At 41.2% G+C, this 19121-nt stretch overlaps 1 protein-coding gene across 4 annotated transcripts in view; it reads right to left on the minus strand.

Moving 5' to 3' along the window:
• LOC148863917 (putative serine/threonine protein kinase IREH1) overlaps window positions 1-19121 on the minus strand; it is a 106911-nt gene that overhangs the window by 50440 nt on the left and 37350 nt on the right. For 3 of the 4 annotated variants that reach the window (XM_088977800.1, XM_088977801.1, XM_088977802.1), the window contains exons 10-11: window positions 12988-13198; window positions 12776-12861 (exon numbers count right to left, since the gene is read on the minus strand). In XM_088977800.1, the coding sequence (XP_088833926.1) occupies window positions 12776-12861; window positions 12988-13198 (297 nt within the window). Of the gene's footprint in view, window positions 1-12739; window positions 12862-12987; window positions 13199-19121 lie in introns of all 4 variants that reach the window. The other variant, XM_088977803.1, reaches the window with a different exon arrangement.

Here is a 19121-nt window from a genome sequence, read left to right on the forward strand (position 1 = left end):
GATAAATTTTGGCATAGTGTCTCAATTCTGAATATGTAGACTTTGTTTATTCCCAGATTTCATTCGCAGTTTCAACCCACATGAAATTCTTCCTGATTTGAGGTTGCATGGAAACCAAGAGCCAGGACATAACAATACTGTTCTCCTGATTCCATCTATCATATTCAGCACTCCCGGAGGATGGTTCTTTTATCCTCCCATTAATATAGCCTATCTCCCCCCTTGCAGTGATGTATAACTTGATCCCTCTTGACCACTCTAGGTAATTTAAACCATCAAGAGGGACAACAGCCATAGGAAAGGATAGGTCACCCCCACCCATTCCATTCAGCATTGAGGAAACTCCAGATGAGGTTGAATCTTCACTAATCATGATTTCTGGTTTTTTTTTAAAAAACAACCAAAGGAGTACTTCCGTACACGGCTATTATAGAAACAGGTCCTTCTGACCTACGGTTTCACTGGGAGCAAAGACTGAACACTGCTGTTGCAGTACTGGAACAGGTCTGTATAACCTACAGTCTTGTAGGAATCCAAGAAAAGAACACTGCAGTTGCAGTACACAATCAGGTCTGTATGACCTACAGTTGTATAGAGGTCATATGACCCTCCAACAGAATAGAAAAAACAGGTGAAGTTCTCCACGCCCCTAATTGGCAGGTCTGGTAGCCGAACAGTCAATGACTCTTTTAACTTCAGATGATAGCCTCTCTGTAAACCAGAACTCCCTTTACGAACCTCAGATGATAGCCTCTCTACAGTCGAATAGACAATGAATACCACTTCTGGGCTGGAAGATGAAAAGTCTATCTGCTCGACATTGAACAACAGGTTTGCTTGACACCACCCTTCAGGCCTGGACGAGTTGCTCTGATACCATGTTGAGCAAGAGCAAGAGCAAGTGAAGAGACAAGAGGAGAGGAGAGGGAGAGAGGAGAGGAGAGCCGAGAGGACTGAAAGCCCCTTCTGAACTTAGGGGGCGAAAGAATGATCTATTATTATTTATACTAGTACAGCCGAACAATGTAAACAAAGGAGAAATTACAACAGTACCCTTATGGTACTAAACCTGAATACATACGCAACTGACAACATTATGTTCTTTGTAATTTCTTGCCCAATTAAGGGCCTCCTTGTAATTATTCAAATTTAACTTAATAAAATAGTGTTAGGGTGTTAGAGAGAGAGTAAGGTTCGAAACTCTCATACTCCAAACCCTTATTGCCACCATCTCCTTCACCTTCTACTCCATAGAAGAAGTATTTTCTGCTGCTCTTTTCGATTTCTTTTGATTTCTGCATCTATTCTAAACAGTCTCACACTCTCAAGGACTGTTTTTCTTCTTAGTATCTATAGAGAAACTGATGTGGGCCCCACAGCTGTGGGGCCACTCTGTCCGTAGGGTAGAATGTACCTAGTCTATTTGTTATGTTTTTTTGTTATTCTAGTTGTTATTTACTTTTCAGTTTTATATTGTTAAGTGTTATGATGTAAACACCAAGGGTAGATGTGTCCTTTCATGTAACTAGCATAACATATAAATATTAAGTTGAAGTGGCGGCGGCAGATTAATTAGAATCTGTCCTTCCTTTCAAACCTGTGTTCTACTGCTCTCTCACTAATCTTTCTCCTCCTTCACCTTCTCTTCTGTTCGAACCTGAAATTCCAAAACTGATAGCAGTCTTGATCATCTTCATGGTATCAGAGCCAAGTTAGGGTTTCTTATGTGAGTCTAATACCAGCCGACCACATGAGAATCTCCTAGGACTAGAAGCTGAAAAGGTGGAGTTCGCAGACTGATTCTTGGAGATCGCCAGAAGTGCTAGCAGTTGTTGGAAGTTTTGTTATGGTTGCAGAGTATTGGTGGTCAGGAAGGATCAGAGAAGACTAGGGTTCGGATAACCCTAGAAGGCAGCGAACAATTCTTTTCTTGTAAGTCATTTACTTTTCTAAGAAAAGATAGGTTGGACCTATCTGGAAAGGAAGGCTGAACCATTCTAGGTTTTCATCTCTTCGATTCACTAGGGTTTTACAGCAAACCCTACTGTTCTACTGTGATTAAAACCCTACTGGTTTACACCAAACTGTCTCAGCCTTGTTTCCTTCTGCACTAGAGTTTGAAAGTGATCTTGCGGCAAGCCCTAGTGCTGGACTGAACCTTGTGATCTACCTAGAGCTGTCCTCAAGTTTATTGTTGGCATTGATCGGATTCTAGGGTTTCATATTAACCCTACTGCAAGTCTATCTATACAGTACTGATTAGATTGTGCAACTGAATTGATCACTTTAAGGACTGATTAAAACCCTAATTCTGCAAAGGCAAATCAGACCTCCTTCTAAGCTGCTTTTCAGAGTATTTGGGGGTTTCCGAACTCTCTTAAAGGGGTTAGAGCTCTACGGACAGCCATTGTTGTGTTTGTTAGTTGGTTTCATATCAGAGTTATCCTAGTTGTGCACATACACTGTGAATACAAATCAGGCCTATACTGTTTTTGGTTGTGATTGGTAGTCCAAGTGCTGTTTTAAGACTTGACCGAGATGGAGTTTAAAAATCAAGCAGAAGGCAGCTTTGGGAGCATCAGTTATGGTAGTGTTTCTGAGATGGGTGGTCAGATTACAACAGAAAATTCAAGTACTCTAGCTTCAGCCTACCATGCCTCAACTCCAGGTACTACTGAACCTTGTTGGGTAATAGATTCAGGTGCATCCGATCACATGACTAGCTTGCCTTCACTATTTACCTCTTACCATTTGTCATCTGGTAGGAATAGAGTATCTATTGCTGATGGCTCCCTGGTCCCTATTTCTGGGAAGGGTACGACCTCCTTGTCTACTGTCTTACATGTTCCTAAGCTTGATACTAACCTCCTTTTAGTCAGTAGTATTACCAAACACATGAACTGCTCAGTAACTTTCTTCCCTGATCGGTGTGTTTTTCAGGATCTGGAGACGAAAAAAGTGATTGGGACAGGCCGTGAGACGAATGGGATCTATCTGCTCGAGGAGAGTTCTCGTCGGGAAGAGTCAGTGGGTAAGAGGTCACTTGTTTCCCAGAGTGTGAGTTCGGTTATGCTTTGGCATAACCGATTGGGTCATTTGTCTTTTCGATCCTTAAAGAGTTTGTTTCCTACTTTGTTTGAGTCCGTGAGTTGTCCCAATTGCAATGTGAAAGTTGTGAGTTTGCTAAACATTGTAGAAACTCTTATTCATTGAGTAATAAAAGGAGTAATCGTCCTTTTGATCTTGTGCATACGGATGTTTGGGGGCCATATCACATTCCTTCTATGGGTGGGTACAGATATTTTTTGTTATTTGTTGATGACCATACCCAGTTTTCTTGGGTTTATCTTATGCGTTCACGAGATGAAGTTCCTGCCTTGACCCAAAACTTTCACCAAATGATCCTAACCCAATTTGATGCCAAGATTAAAGTTCTTAGATCTGATAATGCAAAAGAGTACTTTGCTAAGTCATTGGCATCTTACCTTCTTACTCATGGGGTTATCCATCAGAGCTCTTGCCCTCATACACCTCAACAGAATGGGGTTGCAGAAAGGAAGAATATGCACATCTTGGAGGTGGCTAGAAGTCTTATGTTTACCTCCAATGTCCCTATTCGCTTCTGGGGTGATGCTATCCTCACGGCAGTCTATCTTATTAATCGGATTCCTTCCCGGATTCTTGATTTGTGATCTCCTTTTTCCCTTCTATACCCACATGAGGAGTTGTTTTCTATTCCCCTTAAGACATTCGGTTGTACCTGCTTTGTTCAACTTCTAGACCCCATCACTCCAAGTTTGAACCCAAGGCCTCCAAATGCATTTTCCTTGGTTATGCACGAACTCAAAAGGGGTATTGCTGCTATGATCCTGTCTCAGGGAGGAAGTTCGTCTCCATGGATGTCACTTTCTTTGAGGAGACACCCTATTATCCTCGGGTTCTTCCTCAGGGGGAGAGCAGTGAGAGTAGGGGTTTAAGTCCTTGTCTTCAGGGGGAGAGCAGTGAGAGTGGGGTAGTTCCTTTACCTATTCCATTGGGTGATGGGAGCTGCAATGGTGAGGGTGGCCAGAGGGATCAGAAGTTGAGGGGGAGCTACAATGGTGAGGGTGGTCAGAGGGATCAGGAGTTGAGAGTCTATCACAGGCGGTGCAGGCAGGTTGATCCCGATCATCAGCAGTCCAGGCCAGCTCCAATCTCATCTGCGGCTCCAGGTCCAGGCATTACAGTCCCAGGACCCACAGAGACTTCTTCTATTGTTGCCATTTCACCTCCTACAGATGACCTTGATCTTCCAATTGCAGTCCGTAAAGGGAAACGACATTGTACCACATCTACAGCCCACTGTATTTCCCATTTTTTATCCTATGATCGCCTATCTCCTACCTACAGGTCCTACCTTAGTTCCATTTCCAATGTCCCTATTCCAAGAACAGTGCAAGAGGCCCTATCAGTCCCAGAGTGGAGAGGTGCAATGCAAGTTGAAATGGATGCTCTGTTGAAAAATAATACCTGGGAGCTAGTTGACTTCCCCAAAGGAAAGAAACCAGTTAGATACAGATGGGTATTTACTGTAAAGCACAATGTGGATGGTTCCATTGAGAGGTACAAAGCTCGACTAGTTGCAAAAGGGTTCACTCAGACTTATGGCATAGATTACTTGGAGACGTTTGCCCCGGTAGCCAAGATGACCACCATTAGGGTTCTATTATCTCTTGGAGCAAGCCACACTTGGCCTTTGTACCAAATGGATGTTAAAAATGCCTTCCTGAATGGGGATTTGCAGGAAGAGGTTTACATGCAGTTGCCTCCTGGATACTATGATACAGAGACAGGTAAGAAGGTCTGCCGGCTCAATAAGGCATTGTATGGTTTGAAGCAGTCACCTAGAGATTGGTTCAACAGATTCAGACTAACTCTTGGGAAGTTCGATTATGTACAGGCCCAGTCATATCATACACTATTCATCAAGAGGGTGGAGTCTTCACTGACACTACTTGCAGTATATGTTGATGATATTGTGGTGACAGGAAATGACAGCCATGAGATTGAGTCCCTCAAACAGCTCCTTCATCAAGAGTTTGAGGTGAAAGATCTGGGTCCACTACGGTATTTTTTGGGTATTGAGGTTGCTAGATCTAAACAGGGGATCTTTGTCTCACAGAGGAAATATGTTTTAGATCTGTTGGCTGAAACTGGAAAGCTGGGTGTCAAACCTGCAGATACACCCATTCAACAGAACCACAGGATTAGTGCAGAGAGTGGAGAGCTGCTTGAAGACAAAGTTATGTTCCAGCAGTTAGTGGGAAAGCTCCTATATCTGTGCCTCACTCAGCCAGATATCAGTTATGCAGTTAGTGTTGTCAGTCAATACATGCATTCTCCTAGAACCACGCACCTTCTAGCAGCAGAAAGAATACTAGCATACTTGAAGAGATGCCCGGGTAGAGGTATACTGTTCAAGAACAATAACCACATGAAGGTGGAGGTCTATACGGATGCCGATTGGGCTGGGAGTGTTGATGACAGACGGTCTACCTCAGGATATTGTGCCCTTCTGGGAGGAAACCTTGTATCCTGGAGAAGTAAGAAACAAAGTGTTGTCTCCCGGTCTAGTGCTGAAGCAGAATACAGGTCCATGGCCAATGGAGTGGCTGAAATCCTATGGCTAAGATCTCTACTTGAGGAGTTGGGTATTGAGTATGAGAAGCCTCTGATGCTGTATTGTGATAATCAAGCAGCCATTAATATAGCACATAATCCAGTGCAGCATGACAGAACCAAACACATTGAAGTTGACCGGCATTTTGTACGAGAGAATGTCTCATCTCAAGAAGTATGCCTCCCTTACATCACTTCCAGTATGCAACTGGCAGATATCCTCACTAAAGCCATATCAAGAAAGAAGCTAGGAGCGGATCTATCCAAGTTGGGAATGATAAACATTTACTCCCAACTTGAGGGGGAGTGTAGAGAAACTGATGTGGGCCCCACAGTTGTGGGGCCACTCTGTTCGTAGGGTAGAATGTACCTAGTCTATTTGTTATGTCTTTCTGTTATTCAAGTTCTGTTATTCTAGTTGTTATTTACTTTTCAGTTTTATATTGTTAAGTGTTATGATGTAAACACCAAGGGCAGATGTGTCCTTTCATGTAACTAGCATAACATATAAATATTAAGTTGAAGTCGCGGCGGCAGATTAATTAGAATTTGTCCTTCCTTTCAAACCTGTGTTCTACTGCTCTCTCACTAATCTTTCTCCTCTTTCTTCTTCACCTTCTCTTCTGTTCGAACCTGAAATTCCAAGACTGATAGCAGTCTTGATCATCTTCAGTATCAGAGCAGGCCTGAACTTGGCTTCGGCTCTCATGTGGGTGTAGTCCAGCCGACTACATGAGAGTGTTCTAGGGCTGGAAGCTTCAGCTTGTGTCGCCTGATTCTTGGAGGTCATTGGAGGGTGCCCAAGACTCAAATCTCTTGGAGAGTGGTTCGCTGACCAGGAAGAATCAGAGAAAAAGAACAGTTTGGTTTCTGATTTGGAGCTTAAGTCAGAGATTGTAAGTTGTGCTCAGTTATTTCTGGGTTATTTTTCTGTTTTTTGGACTGTTGAAGTGTCCGAAGTTTCTTTGAAAACTGTACAGCTATTCGGTTGTTTTTAATCTAGTTTAACCCAGAGATTTCTGGGTTGTTTTCATTCCTTTTCTGGACTATCAAACTACCGAAACATCTTTGGATTCAGTGCTGCGAGTTGTTGCTTCTATTTGGTTGTTTTTTGGGCCCTGTACAGACTGTTCCTGAGGTGTTTCTCACCTTTGATAGTGGGGTCTTCTCTGCTGCCCACACTATGTTTGTAAAAAGGCCTCTTCATCAATACGGACTGGTCTTTGCTCTTTTTGGGGTACTTTTTGGTGAGTACCTAGAATTTCTGATTAGAAAAGGAGCTTCGACTGGGTGCACAGTGCTTGGAGGTTTTCTGGTTACTTCTTGAAGGCCGAACCAAGCTGTTTAGTGTCTTGTGTAGACAACAAGGTGTTGCTTCAGACTTGGTTCTCACAACTTCCGGGTGTGGTTTGGCTTTGTGTATTGCTGTTTTGAGGCTGGTTTAACACAGTCCTTGCTCCATCCTCATTCGGTACACTTGCAGAAGTCGACTGAAATCCTATTTGATGTGTTTATATGATGGACTCCTCAAAGATTGAAAACAAGAACGTTGCTGAATTTGGACAAGTTCAGGAGACTCCAGTTGATTCTTTATTGACTATGACCACAGCCAAGCTGAATGGAACTAATTATCTGGCATGGTCACAATCGGTAAAGATTTATATATGTAGTAGAGGAAAGTGGGGCTTTATCTCCGGGAGCAAGAAGGCTCCCCCAGAGGATGATCCATCCTATGAGAAGTGGATGCAAGAGAATTACACTATTATTGGGTGACTTGTGAACTCAATGCAGCCACAGATTAGCCAACACCATCTATGGATGAATTCAGCAAAGGAAATCTGGGACAGTGTTGCAGAAACCTATTCCCAAAAACTAAATGTGGCTAGAGCCTATAAATTGATAAGTGATGTGAAGAATTTAAGGCAGGGGGAGAAACCTTTAGCTGTATACTTCTCAATCTCAACCCTTAAGTCTCTGTGGCAAGAAATTGACCTAATAGAAGCTATAACTTGGGACACCACCAATGATGCAGAGACCTACAGGAAACTAGTTGAAAGAAACAGGGTGTTTGAGTTCTTAACCGGACTAAACCCAGAATATGATATCACAAAACAGAATATTTTATCCAAGGAGAGTGTCTCATTGTCACAAGCATATGCATTGGTGAGCAGTGAAGAGAGCAGAAGGATTGTCCAAGTTCAAGGGGCTGGTATTAGTGATCAATTTGCGAATATGGGGGTTAAACCCAAAGGAGTTGTAGGGACTTCTAGTGGCTCTGGGAAGAAAGAGGTTGTATGTGAGTACTGCAAGAAGCCAAAGCACACCAAAGACAAGTGTTGGAAACTACATCATGATCTTGTTCCCATTCGGTTTTAGAAAAGGCATGATAGTAAAAGGACAGGGAGTGCAAATGTGGCTACTAGTCCAGATAGTGACAAGTACTATACTGAAAAGATATTTGCTTGTGCATAGTTGGCAGCCATGAAAGCAGAATATGAAAAGTTTGGGAAGATGATCAGTCATCTAGAGGGTGTGACTTCTGCTTCCAACCCTTCAGGAAATTCAGCTTATTCTGCATTTGCTCATTCAGGTATAAGGGCTTCTGCCAATCATGCAACCACTTCAGGTAATCTTAAGATCTCTTGGATTATTGATTCAGGTGCTTCTGATCATATGACCAACATTTCTATCTTGTTTGTTTCATATGATTTGCTTCCTAGACGTGATAAAATCACCTTAGCCGATGGTTCTCTTGCCCCTATTTCTGGCAAGGGAACCATCAAGGCTATAGATTCCTTATTCCTACCTTCTTCCCTTCATGTACCTAGACTAAATACAAATTTGTTATCTGTAAGTAGTCTAACCAAGTCATTAAACTGTTGTATAACATTCTTTCCTTCCTACTGTGCTTTTCAGGATCTGGAGTCTCAGAAGGTGATTGAGAGTGGCCATGAGGCGAATGGAATATACCTGCTTGATACTCCGGGACAATGCCCGAATCATCCTGGGAATGTTGCTTTTGGGTTGTTTCTTCAGAATCTATTAGTCGAATTATGTTGTATCATTTTCGTTTGGGTCATCTTTCTTTTTCTACTTTAAGTCATTTATTCCCTGAACTGTTCAAGGGAATTAGTTTGTCCAGTCTTCATTGTGAATCTTGTGAGTTGTCAAAGCATTGTAGAAACAATTATCCTTTGAGCAATAAAATATCTTCTTTTCCTTTTAATATTGTGCACTCTGATGTGTGGGGGCCTTACCACTTAGCCTCTATGGGTGGCTACAAATACTTTATCTTGTTTATTGATGACTTTTCTCTGTTCACTTGGATATTCCTGATGAAATCCCGTGATGAAGTTCCAAGACTTGTAAGACAATTCCATGAATTTGTTCTAACCCAGTTTGATACTAGGATTAAAATTTTCAGATCTGACAATGCAAAAGAATATTTTGAGAACTTATCCTGCTATCTCTCTGACATGGGGGTTATTCATCAAAGTTCATGTGTTAGGACCCCAGAACAGTCAGTTTGATACTAGGATTAAAATTTTCAGATCTGACAATGCAAAAGAATATTTTGAGAAGAACTTATCCTGCTATCTCTCTGACATGGGGGTTATTCATCAAAGTTCATGTGTTAGGACCCCAAAACAGAATGGAGTTGCTGAAAGAAAAAAATAGGCATATTGTTGAAGTTGCAAGAAGTATTTTGTTTGCCTCACATGTTCCTATAAGGTTTTGGGGTGATGTTGTTCTCACTGCTACCTACCTTATAAACTGTATGCCATCTAGGGTTTTAGGGTTTAAGTCTCCCTTCAATCTCCTTCATCCGGACAATGACCTTTTTTCTATTCCTCTTCGTGTCTTTGGCTGCACCTGTTATGTACATGTTCTAAGTGTCCAAAGGCATAAATTTGAACCAAAAGCCCACAAGTGTATCTTCCTTGGTTATTCCCCCACACAGAAGGGTTATTGTTGTTTTGATCCAAAGACTGACACTCGGTATGTCTCAATGGATGTCACCTTTGATGAGCTTTCTCCCTTTTATGGTTCCTCTCTAGAAGGACATTGTCCACAGGGGGAGGATTTGTCACAGGTGTTTGCTCTTCCTCTTCCTGTCCCAGTTGAGTCTTTTGATGAGTCTGCTTCTCCTTTAAATGAATCAAGGAAGGATCAGTCGTTCCTTCAAATGAATCAAGGATCAGTCTTTTGATGAGTCTTTTGATGAGTCCGCTTCCTCTTTCTCTTCCTCCTTTACCTCCTCGTCCTATCCTCGATCCCAAGGTGTATCAAAGGCAAAGATCCAGAAATGAGCAGGTTATTTCCCTTACAACAGATGAGCCTCATGCACTTTCAGTCACAGATGAGACAACAGGTACTGTTTCAGCCCCCTTGGAGCCATCTTTCCCTAACCTTGATATTCTCATTACTGTTAGGAAAGGAAAACAAAAGTGTATTGCACATTGCATTTCCAAACACCTTTCTTATAGTCTGCTTTCCCCTTCATACTTTGTCTATCTCTCTTTTGTTGCCTCTAACCCCATTCCCAGGTCTGTGTCAGAAGCTCTTAATATTCTAGAATGGAGGGATGCTATGAGATCTGAAATTGATGCCCTACACAAGAATGACACTTGGGAAGTGGTTGATTTGCCTGAAGGGAAGGATCCAGTTGGTTTCAAGTGGGTCTTTACCATCAAATATCAGGCTTATGGCACCATTGAGAGGTACAAGGCCAGGCTGGTTGCAAAAGGCTATACACAGACATATGGGATTGATTATCTAGAGACCTTTGCACCTGTTGCGAAGATGACATCTGTGAGGGTTCTTCTATCTCTAGCTGCTCAATCTAACTGGCCCCTTTATCAATTGGATGTGAAGAATGCATTTCTGAATGGTGAATTACATGAGGGGGTTTATATGTCTCTTCCTCCAATGATGTATGGAACAGACATGAAAAGAAAGGTATGCAGGCTGAAAAAATCTCTTTATGGACTAAAATAGTCCCCTAGAGCATGGTTTGAGAGATTTAGAACAGCATTTGTTAATTTTGGCTATGTACAGACACAGTCTGATCATACTCTTTTTGTGAAGAGGAGTGGACCTCTGGCAGTATACCTCACTGTGACTGGTAATGATGTTTCAGGAATTCATGATCTCAAATATTTCCTCCATACAGAGCTTGAGATTAAAGATTTGGGGGAATTGAGATACTTCCTTGGCATAGAAGTTGCTAGATCCAAGGATGGGATTCTTATCTCCCAAAGGAAGTATGTTCTTGACTTGCTCTCTGAAACTGGGAAGATGGGTGCTAGACCAGTTGCTACTCCTATTGATATGAGTCATAAACTCTCTGCTTCAGATGGAACATTGTTAGAAGACAAAGGAGTCTTCTAGAGACTTCTTGGGAAACTTCTGTACCTATACATGACTCGACCAGATATTGCATATGTTGTCAGTTGCATTAGCCAATTCATGCATGCTCCCCGAGACATTCATGGCAGCAGCAGAGTGAATCATGTGTTATTTGAAGGGCTCCACAGGAAAGGGAATTCTGTTTGCCAAGCATGGTCATATGAAACTTGAAGCCTATACTGATGCTGACTAGGCTGGAAACATTGATGACAGAAGATCTACTTCTAGGTATTGCAGCTTGGTGGTTGGTAATGTTGTTTCTTGGAGAAGAAAGAAACAATTGGTTGTTGCTCGATCTTCAGCAGAAGCATAATACAGGGCCATGGCACATGGAGTTTCTGAACTATTGTGGCTAAAATCATTGATGGAGGAACTAGAGGTTGAGCATGACAAGCCAATGATGTTGTATTGTGATAATCAGGCCGATCAACATTGCTCACAACCCAGTGCAACACGATAGAACTAAGCATATTGAAGTCGATAGACACTTTATTCAAGAAAGGGTCTCTTCGGGTGAAGTATGTCTTCCTTTCATCACATCTGAAGGATAGTTAGCAGATTTTCTCACCAAGGGCATTCCCAAGGCAAAACTTCAGCATGATACTGGCAAGCTTGGCATGACTGACATCTATGCTCAGCTTGAGGGGGAGTGTAGAGAAGATGGATTGAATGGCCCATAGGCTGTTTATCCTTTCTTACTATATATGCTCCTTTCTGTAATGGGCCTTATTCTGGGCCCATCCTTTCTATGTTATGTTCTTTGTAATTTCTTACCCAACTAAGGGCCTCCTTGTAATTATTCAAATTTAACTTAATAAAATAGTGTTAGGGTGTTAGAGAGAGAGTAAGGTTCGAAACTCTCATACTCTAAACCCTTATTGCCACCATCTCCTTCTTCACCTTCTACTCCATAGAAGAAGTATTTTCTGCTGTTCTTTTCGATTTCTTTTGATTTCTGCATCTATTCTAAACAGCTCCACACTCTCAAGGACTGTTTTTCTTCTGGGTCAAAGCAAAACCTCTCTGAATCTTTCTCAACAATAGAAGGGGTAGTATGGTCTTGCTGTTAAGAGGCTAGCAACAGATTGCAAGCTCATTGTCTTCCAAAACTTCAACAGCTGGCATATGGCCTCCTCCATCATTAAACGGCATTAAACTGGATTTTGATGGTTGTAACTTGGGCAACCTTGAAATAGCAGGAGTAGGGGGTGTTTTTGGGAATCATGAAGGGGTAGTATTGACAATCTATTCAGGCCCTATAGGTCGAGGTAACTTGAGCATAATAATAAAGAGAAAAAAGGAGAAGATATAAAAATAAATAGAAACGATATATTAACTCTACTCATTATTTTAGTTATTTGACCAGGAAAATCATGAGAATAGTAAAATAATTCTTAAGCAATCATCAATATCGTCATCTGCATTATCCCATCTATTCTGCAGAATCTTGCTTCTCCGTTTCCAGTGTAGACCGTTATTGGAGTTATCTAGTGCAACTGATTGTCAAAAATACTGAATGAAATTGTTTCTTATGCAATTTCTGATAACAAAAACTTATATAACCATAAACTGGAGCAACTATGGCATACCATTTAAGGACCAGCATTAAATAGCCAAAGGGTAAAAGCAAATAAATTGAAAAGGTTAAAATAATCTGAACAAGAGACATTACTTTTTAGAATCACAAATGCATAAGAAAGATGATTACTTGTGGATGTTCTGCATTAAAGGGCGGAATACCAACAATCAGTTCAAAAAGAATAACACCCACAGACCACCAATCTGCAGTTGCACCTGAAGATACAAGGACATCACATGATGGTGAAGTCTATGATGTGGGAAGTAAATTATCCTAGAACAGGACAAATCTGTTAGCAAACAAGAAAGTTGTGCGCTACAAACAGGAAAATCTATGCTAACCATGTCCAGTTCCTAGGAGTATCTCTGGTGCCAAATAATCAGGTGTGCCAACAGCAGAACGTTTCTGCCGCCTTTCCCGGTTATGCAAGTGTCCAGATGCAGATAGCTGAGGCTCCTCTTCTCCAAATAAAGATGTTCCACTAATGGCTGGACCAGATAAATCATCAGTGCTGTTGATAAGACCAACTTTTGAGAGCCCAAAGTCTGTCAACTGTTCAGAAATGAAGTCAGAATAGTGTAAAATTGAAGATAATATTTCACTAGAACTAGCATTTCGATGGGCAGTGATATGAAACCAAAACTACCAGTATTATGAAAAAAGGTTTACCAAGGGAAAGGAGAGAAAGGGAGATACTGCATTGGAAAAATAAAAATGCTAAGTACTTAACTTTTCTTAACACAAACGCATGCTATAAGGCATTTCATCATCACAATATAATGAAAATATATAATAACAACCTAGAAGACAAATAAGAAACATAGTAGGAAGTAGAATAAATGGCAGAACTTGTAAACTACCGACAAGATGTTGCTATTGGGAATAAATCAACTAAGATCTAGGTGGTACTTCCTATAATAAGTTTCAAGAAACAATTTAAATTATGAAAATTGTTGGCTTGGGGGTTGAGAAGAGGGATAGTGCCCCGGTCCAGGTTCTTGGTCAAGACAATAAAGTGGTACTGAATGGGGAAGGGATAGCGGAGGAGATCTTTTGGCACAGATGTCCTGTCAGTTGGGTTTCAGACATGGACATCAATATCACAGAGGTTGAGTCAAAGGCATCAATGGGATGATAATTGGGTTTCAAACATGCCCTTACTTATTAAGGGCATATTTGTAATTGTAACATTATTATTTTAAGAGGCAATATAACATAATGAGACAGCACACTGCTAACTACGATCTTCTCTCTTGTTATTTATCATAAAATAATCAAAATATCGCTGATCTGACTACCGACTTGGTACCAAAGCCAGGTTTCTCTCCTTTCTCTCTTTGTCTAGACTCATATGCTACTAGGGTCAGTAGTGTGTATGGGGTTTTGAGTTTCTGATCATCTCTGATTGATCTCACCTAGTTGTTAGAGGTATTTGGAGTGGTTTGGCTTAAGTTTGAAGGCTCAGATGGTATTCCTGAGGTCTTTGTCCAAAACCTGAATCAACTGGAGATAGCAAATAGAGCTGGAAATTGGTCTTTCAAAGGGGAATCTCCAACCCAAACCTGTTCCCAAAACTTGATGAGATTGCCTGAGTGTAAGCCATACCTGATCCAGGGTGAAAACAAAGGCAGAACAGCTTGGATTGCTTTTCAAGGTGGAGCTCTTGTAGTCCTAGCCAGAATCCCAAAATCCCATTCATTATCTGCAAGACCATGAATACTAGCTACTACCTTAGCCCATAGCTTTTCTTTTTCTAGAGGGAACCTCCACAACCACTTTCCTAATAGAGCCAAGTTTTTAGTCCTAATATTCCCAATGCCAAAACCTCCAAAAATCTTACTTCTACTCAATACCTCCCACCTGACCCTATGGTCTTTTTTTTCCTCCCCTAGTTCCCAAAGAAAGCCTCTCATTACTTTTTCCAGCTTGCTAGCCACCCCTGTTGGAATCTTAAAAACCAATAAAAAATAAACAGGCAAGTTAGCTAGTGTAGACGTAATCAAGGTGATTCTTTCTCCAAGAGATAAGTAATTTTTCTTCCAAGAGGCGAGTCTCTTTTCAAATCTCTCCACGACCTGAATCCAAAAACTTCCCTTTTGAGTATTATCCCCTAAGGGCAGACCTAGATAATTCAGAGGCCAATTAGATATTGCACATTCCAGAATGTTTGTATACTCAAGTATCTCCCCTTCCCCCATATTGATTCCCACTATACAACTTTTCTCAAAATTCACTTTTAGATTTGATATTTGCTCAAAAAGTTGTATTGCAAGTTCCAGATTCCTAATCCAATTTAGATCCCCTCCTTCACAAAAACTGCACACCCCTAAAAGAGATCCCCAAGCCACCGAGTCAGGCTTCATATGCATGCTCTTTATGAGAGAATAGGCTTCACTTAACTCTCCAGCTCGACCCAGGAGATCAACCATACACCCATAATGTTCTAGTTTTGCAGAGATGGAGAAATCTTTCTGCATCAATTCAAAGAGTCGTCAGCCTTCAAAAACCAGGCCATTGTGGTTGCATGCCTGAAGAACACCTATGAATGTGATGTCATCTAGTACAACCCCCTCTATCAGCATTTCATGGAAAAGTGCTAGTCCCTCTTTCCATCTCCCATGGACAGCTTGACAAACACATTTCTCAAGAACCCGTTCTCTCTAGCATATTCTTTGATCTTCTTACCCATCTCTAGCACCCCAAACACATGCTGGGAGGACACTAGCTAAGGTCTGCACATTTGGCTTTGCCTCCTCCATATTCTCCATTTCCATGGACACCTCTGAGCCTCTTCATACCGTTCATTCTGGGAATACCCAGAAATCAAATCCGTCCAAGTAGCTACATTCCTTAAAGGCATTAATTCAAATATATGGATGGATGTACACATTGGAAGTTGGACCTCCGAGAGATTTCACCAATTCCAAGGAGATAAACAAATCATGTAAGGAGAATGGTTTCAAATTTGAAAGGGTTACAGGTTATCATAGCACTAGAGGATTGAGGTGTTAAGACCCCGATAAGTCTAGTAGGACTAGGAGATCCACTCAAATGAGGTTAAGGGTTTCCCAAGTGGATCAAGATTGGTGAGATTGGGGGACGGGTTAAGAGTCGGACCTGGGCTTGTGGCAATTGTCCCAATCTCCACAATACTGGGAGCCTTTGATCATAATTTCATGTTTTTCTAGAGCCTTAAAGATATTCTCAAGAAAATGGTTTTTAAGGTTACTGCATACACATAAATCACAAAAAAAAAGTATAAGTTATGGAATTGGGGGTGGCTGAAGAGTCACTCAGCCGAGGCATGTCAAAGCTTGGTGATATCAAGGAGGTAAGCAGTGCTGGATGGAGATAGGGTGTGAAAGGAGGGAAGATGATGGTAGACATTTCCTCAGGGATGAGGGAGAAGAAGTGGGAGAGCAAAACTCGTCCATTATTTGAAGATACTGAACCCATCCTCTACCAATGGAGATTTGGAGGGAAATCAACCATATTATTATGAACCAGGTGTTTTTTGTAATGGGATCCCAAGATCAGATATTAGCTTGGCAGACTATGGCCAATAAAGAGTAACTAAGGAAGAATTATTTTTTGGGGTAATAGCACTTTGACAGTACAGCTGGTTTGTATGGGGTTAAGCACCTAGTAATGGCTTAACGGATTTGAGGCATAGCGTACACCTTGGTATGTATCTATTCTTTTAGTAGAAATCACTGTTTGTAAATCAGGATGAACTCCTTGTGAAGAGAAAGAAGAAGAAAATGAAGAGTTTCAGCAGTAGAGAAGAAAAGAGAGGAAAGAAAGAGAGGGATGTTAACCAGAAATGAATTAGTTCTGGCCGCCAACCCCTCATTATATTTTATACTTAACTTAAAAGAATGAAAGATTACAAGAATGAACTTAGTAGGGTGGCTACTAAAGTAGCTAAACAGTCACAACTTAAAAAAATAAGCTAATGGGCCTAAAGCCCAGCAACTTCCTAACTTAACAACTTAAAATAAGAACAAAACAACTGGGCCCAATAACTAGAAATCGGCCCAACTCAACACTCCCCCTAAAGTTGGGAGTAAATTGTTGGAAAGTAGAAGATTGACTCTCTGATTGGTTCTCCATAATTTTAGGTCCATCAATTTAGGAAACATACATAAGTTAGTTTCCTAGAATTGTGGGATATCCTAGAATCATGGGATATTAATTGGAGAATCCCACTGATATAGAAAATAGTTTTCTAGAAAAAGTTAGTTTCCTATTTTATCGCCCTGTAAGTTAGCTCTGTAATTCTATATAAAGCTGTGTATATGCTCCTTCCAAGACAATACAATCAATTCATTTTTTCTCTCAAATTCTGTCATGGTACCAGAGTTGGTCATGACCTAATCTACACATAGTAGAATCTCTTCGGTCATTTCTGCTGCTGCTGCTTCAAGAACACTCTAACAGTATTTGGGAGGTTCTTGAGTGTCCTTGATTCTTCTTCGAGATCGGCTACAGATCGGAATTCTACATTTTTTTTTCTTTTTCTGGACTGCTGCGCCATCGGATTCATCCTTTTTCTTGGATCTCTTTGTAGAGACATCGGATCAGTCTGAAATCTTAGATCTGGTGTTGCCAAGAGCAGATTTACTGAATCCCTTTGGTTTGCTTTGGATCAGTTTTGATTTTGAGAGGTTTCGATCCACTCCAGTTTGGCGGAGCATTACAGTTACCTTTGTTTGGACATTGGTTGAAGGATTCTTTAGGCCTTCATCGCCAACCCTTACTAAATTTTCCAGACCTTCATTGTCTGTTTTTCTCTCTTTCTTGAAGCCCGCCCAATATGTCAAAAGCCACTGTATCAAATACCACTGCACAATCGGAAGAAGTCTCCTCCCATCAAGCATCTGGTGACCTGCAAAACATTCAGGCAGCATATAGGTTGAACGGGAAAAATTATTTGGAGTGGTCTCAGTTTGTTCGAACATATTTAAAGGGAAAAGGAAAGCTTAGCCATCTCTTGGGGACGGGACCGAAGGAAGGAGATCCAAGATTTGATGCATGGGACGAAGCTGACTCCATGATCATGTCATGATTATGGAATTCAATGAACCCTGAAATCAGCGACATGTGTATGTTTTTATTCACGGCTAAAGAGATCTGGGATTCCGTCTGACAAACATATTTAAAGGCACGTGATGCAGCACAAGTGTACGAAATTAAAGTCAAGACTGGAGCGACTAAACGAGGCAGCAAGACAGTTACCGAGTATGCAAATTTACTGCAGAACCTGTGGCAAGAACTCGATCATTATCGGTGCATTGAGACTAAATGTGCAGCAGATGCAGCAATCCTAAAGAGTTTTATTGAAAAATATCGCGTTTATGACTTTCTTACAGGACTCAACGCAGAATTTGATCAAGTTAGGGTCCAAATTCTCGGCAAAGAAGAGGTGCCATCTCTAAATGAGACTATTTCTCTGATTCGTGCTGAAGAAAGCTGTAGGGGAGTTATGCTTGAACCCCAAGTACTAGAAGGTTCAGCAATGGCTACAAGAATGGAACAACCGAAAATACTGGAAGGAATGAAGACAGATTTGTCCTCTGCACAGGACAACAAGGAGTCTCTTTGGTGTACCTATTGCAAGAAACCAACGCACACCAAAGAGAAGTATTGGAAGCTGAATGGTAAACCATCGAACAGGAAATGGGGCTACCGAGGAGGACAACAGAAGAGTCGAAATCAAGCTAACTTCACCACGAATCAGCTGAGCCAAGAAAAGCCTCCAGACAAGACCGAGTTCAATAAGGAGGAGATCGAAAAGTTAAGGGGGCTTCTGGGATCGTTGGAGAAACCTAGTGGTGCAGGCTCTCTTGCAATCTCAGGTAAGTTTTCTATTCCTCATGGACTAAATGTTTCAAATGAACCTATTAGGGATTTATGGGTTATTGACTCAGGAGCCACAGATCACATGACTCACTCCTCACTACATTTTAGCACTTATACTCCCTGCCCAAGCAATCGAAAAATAGCCATTGCAGACGGTTCCCTTACTACCGTAGCTATCCTTGGGGATATCCATATTAATCCATCACTTACACTAAAAAATGTCCTTCATGATCCCAAATTGTCCACTAACCTGGTATCCATCCAAAAACTCACCATGACATGAATTGTAATGTGCTTTTCTATCCTTCTTACTATGTATTTCAGGACCAGGATTTGGGGAAGAGGATTGGACTTGCTAAGGAGAAGAATGGACTCTACTATCTTGAAGAATCATGCAAATCAAATATTGTCTAGGATGAGTTATCTCCATCATTCCTTTCATCATCCAACAAAGACACCATTTGGCTTCATCACTTTAGACTAGGACATCCATCTTTTGGAATTCTGAAAACTATGTTTCCCTCCTTGTTTAAAGGATTGAGTGTTGAATATTTTCATTGTGATGTGTGTGAATTTGCAAAACACAAGCATGTGTCCTTCCCAATCAATAACA

The sequence above is a fragment of the Nelumbo lutea genome, chromosome 3 (genome assembly GCF_056320005.1).
Source record: "Nelumbo lutea isolate HS-2025 chromosome 3, American lotus-T2T, whole genome shotgun sequence".
In the NCBI taxonomy this organism is placed as follows: Eukaryota; Viridiplantae; Streptophyta; class Magnoliopsida; order Proteales; family Nelumbonaceae; genus Nelumbo; species Nelumbo lutea.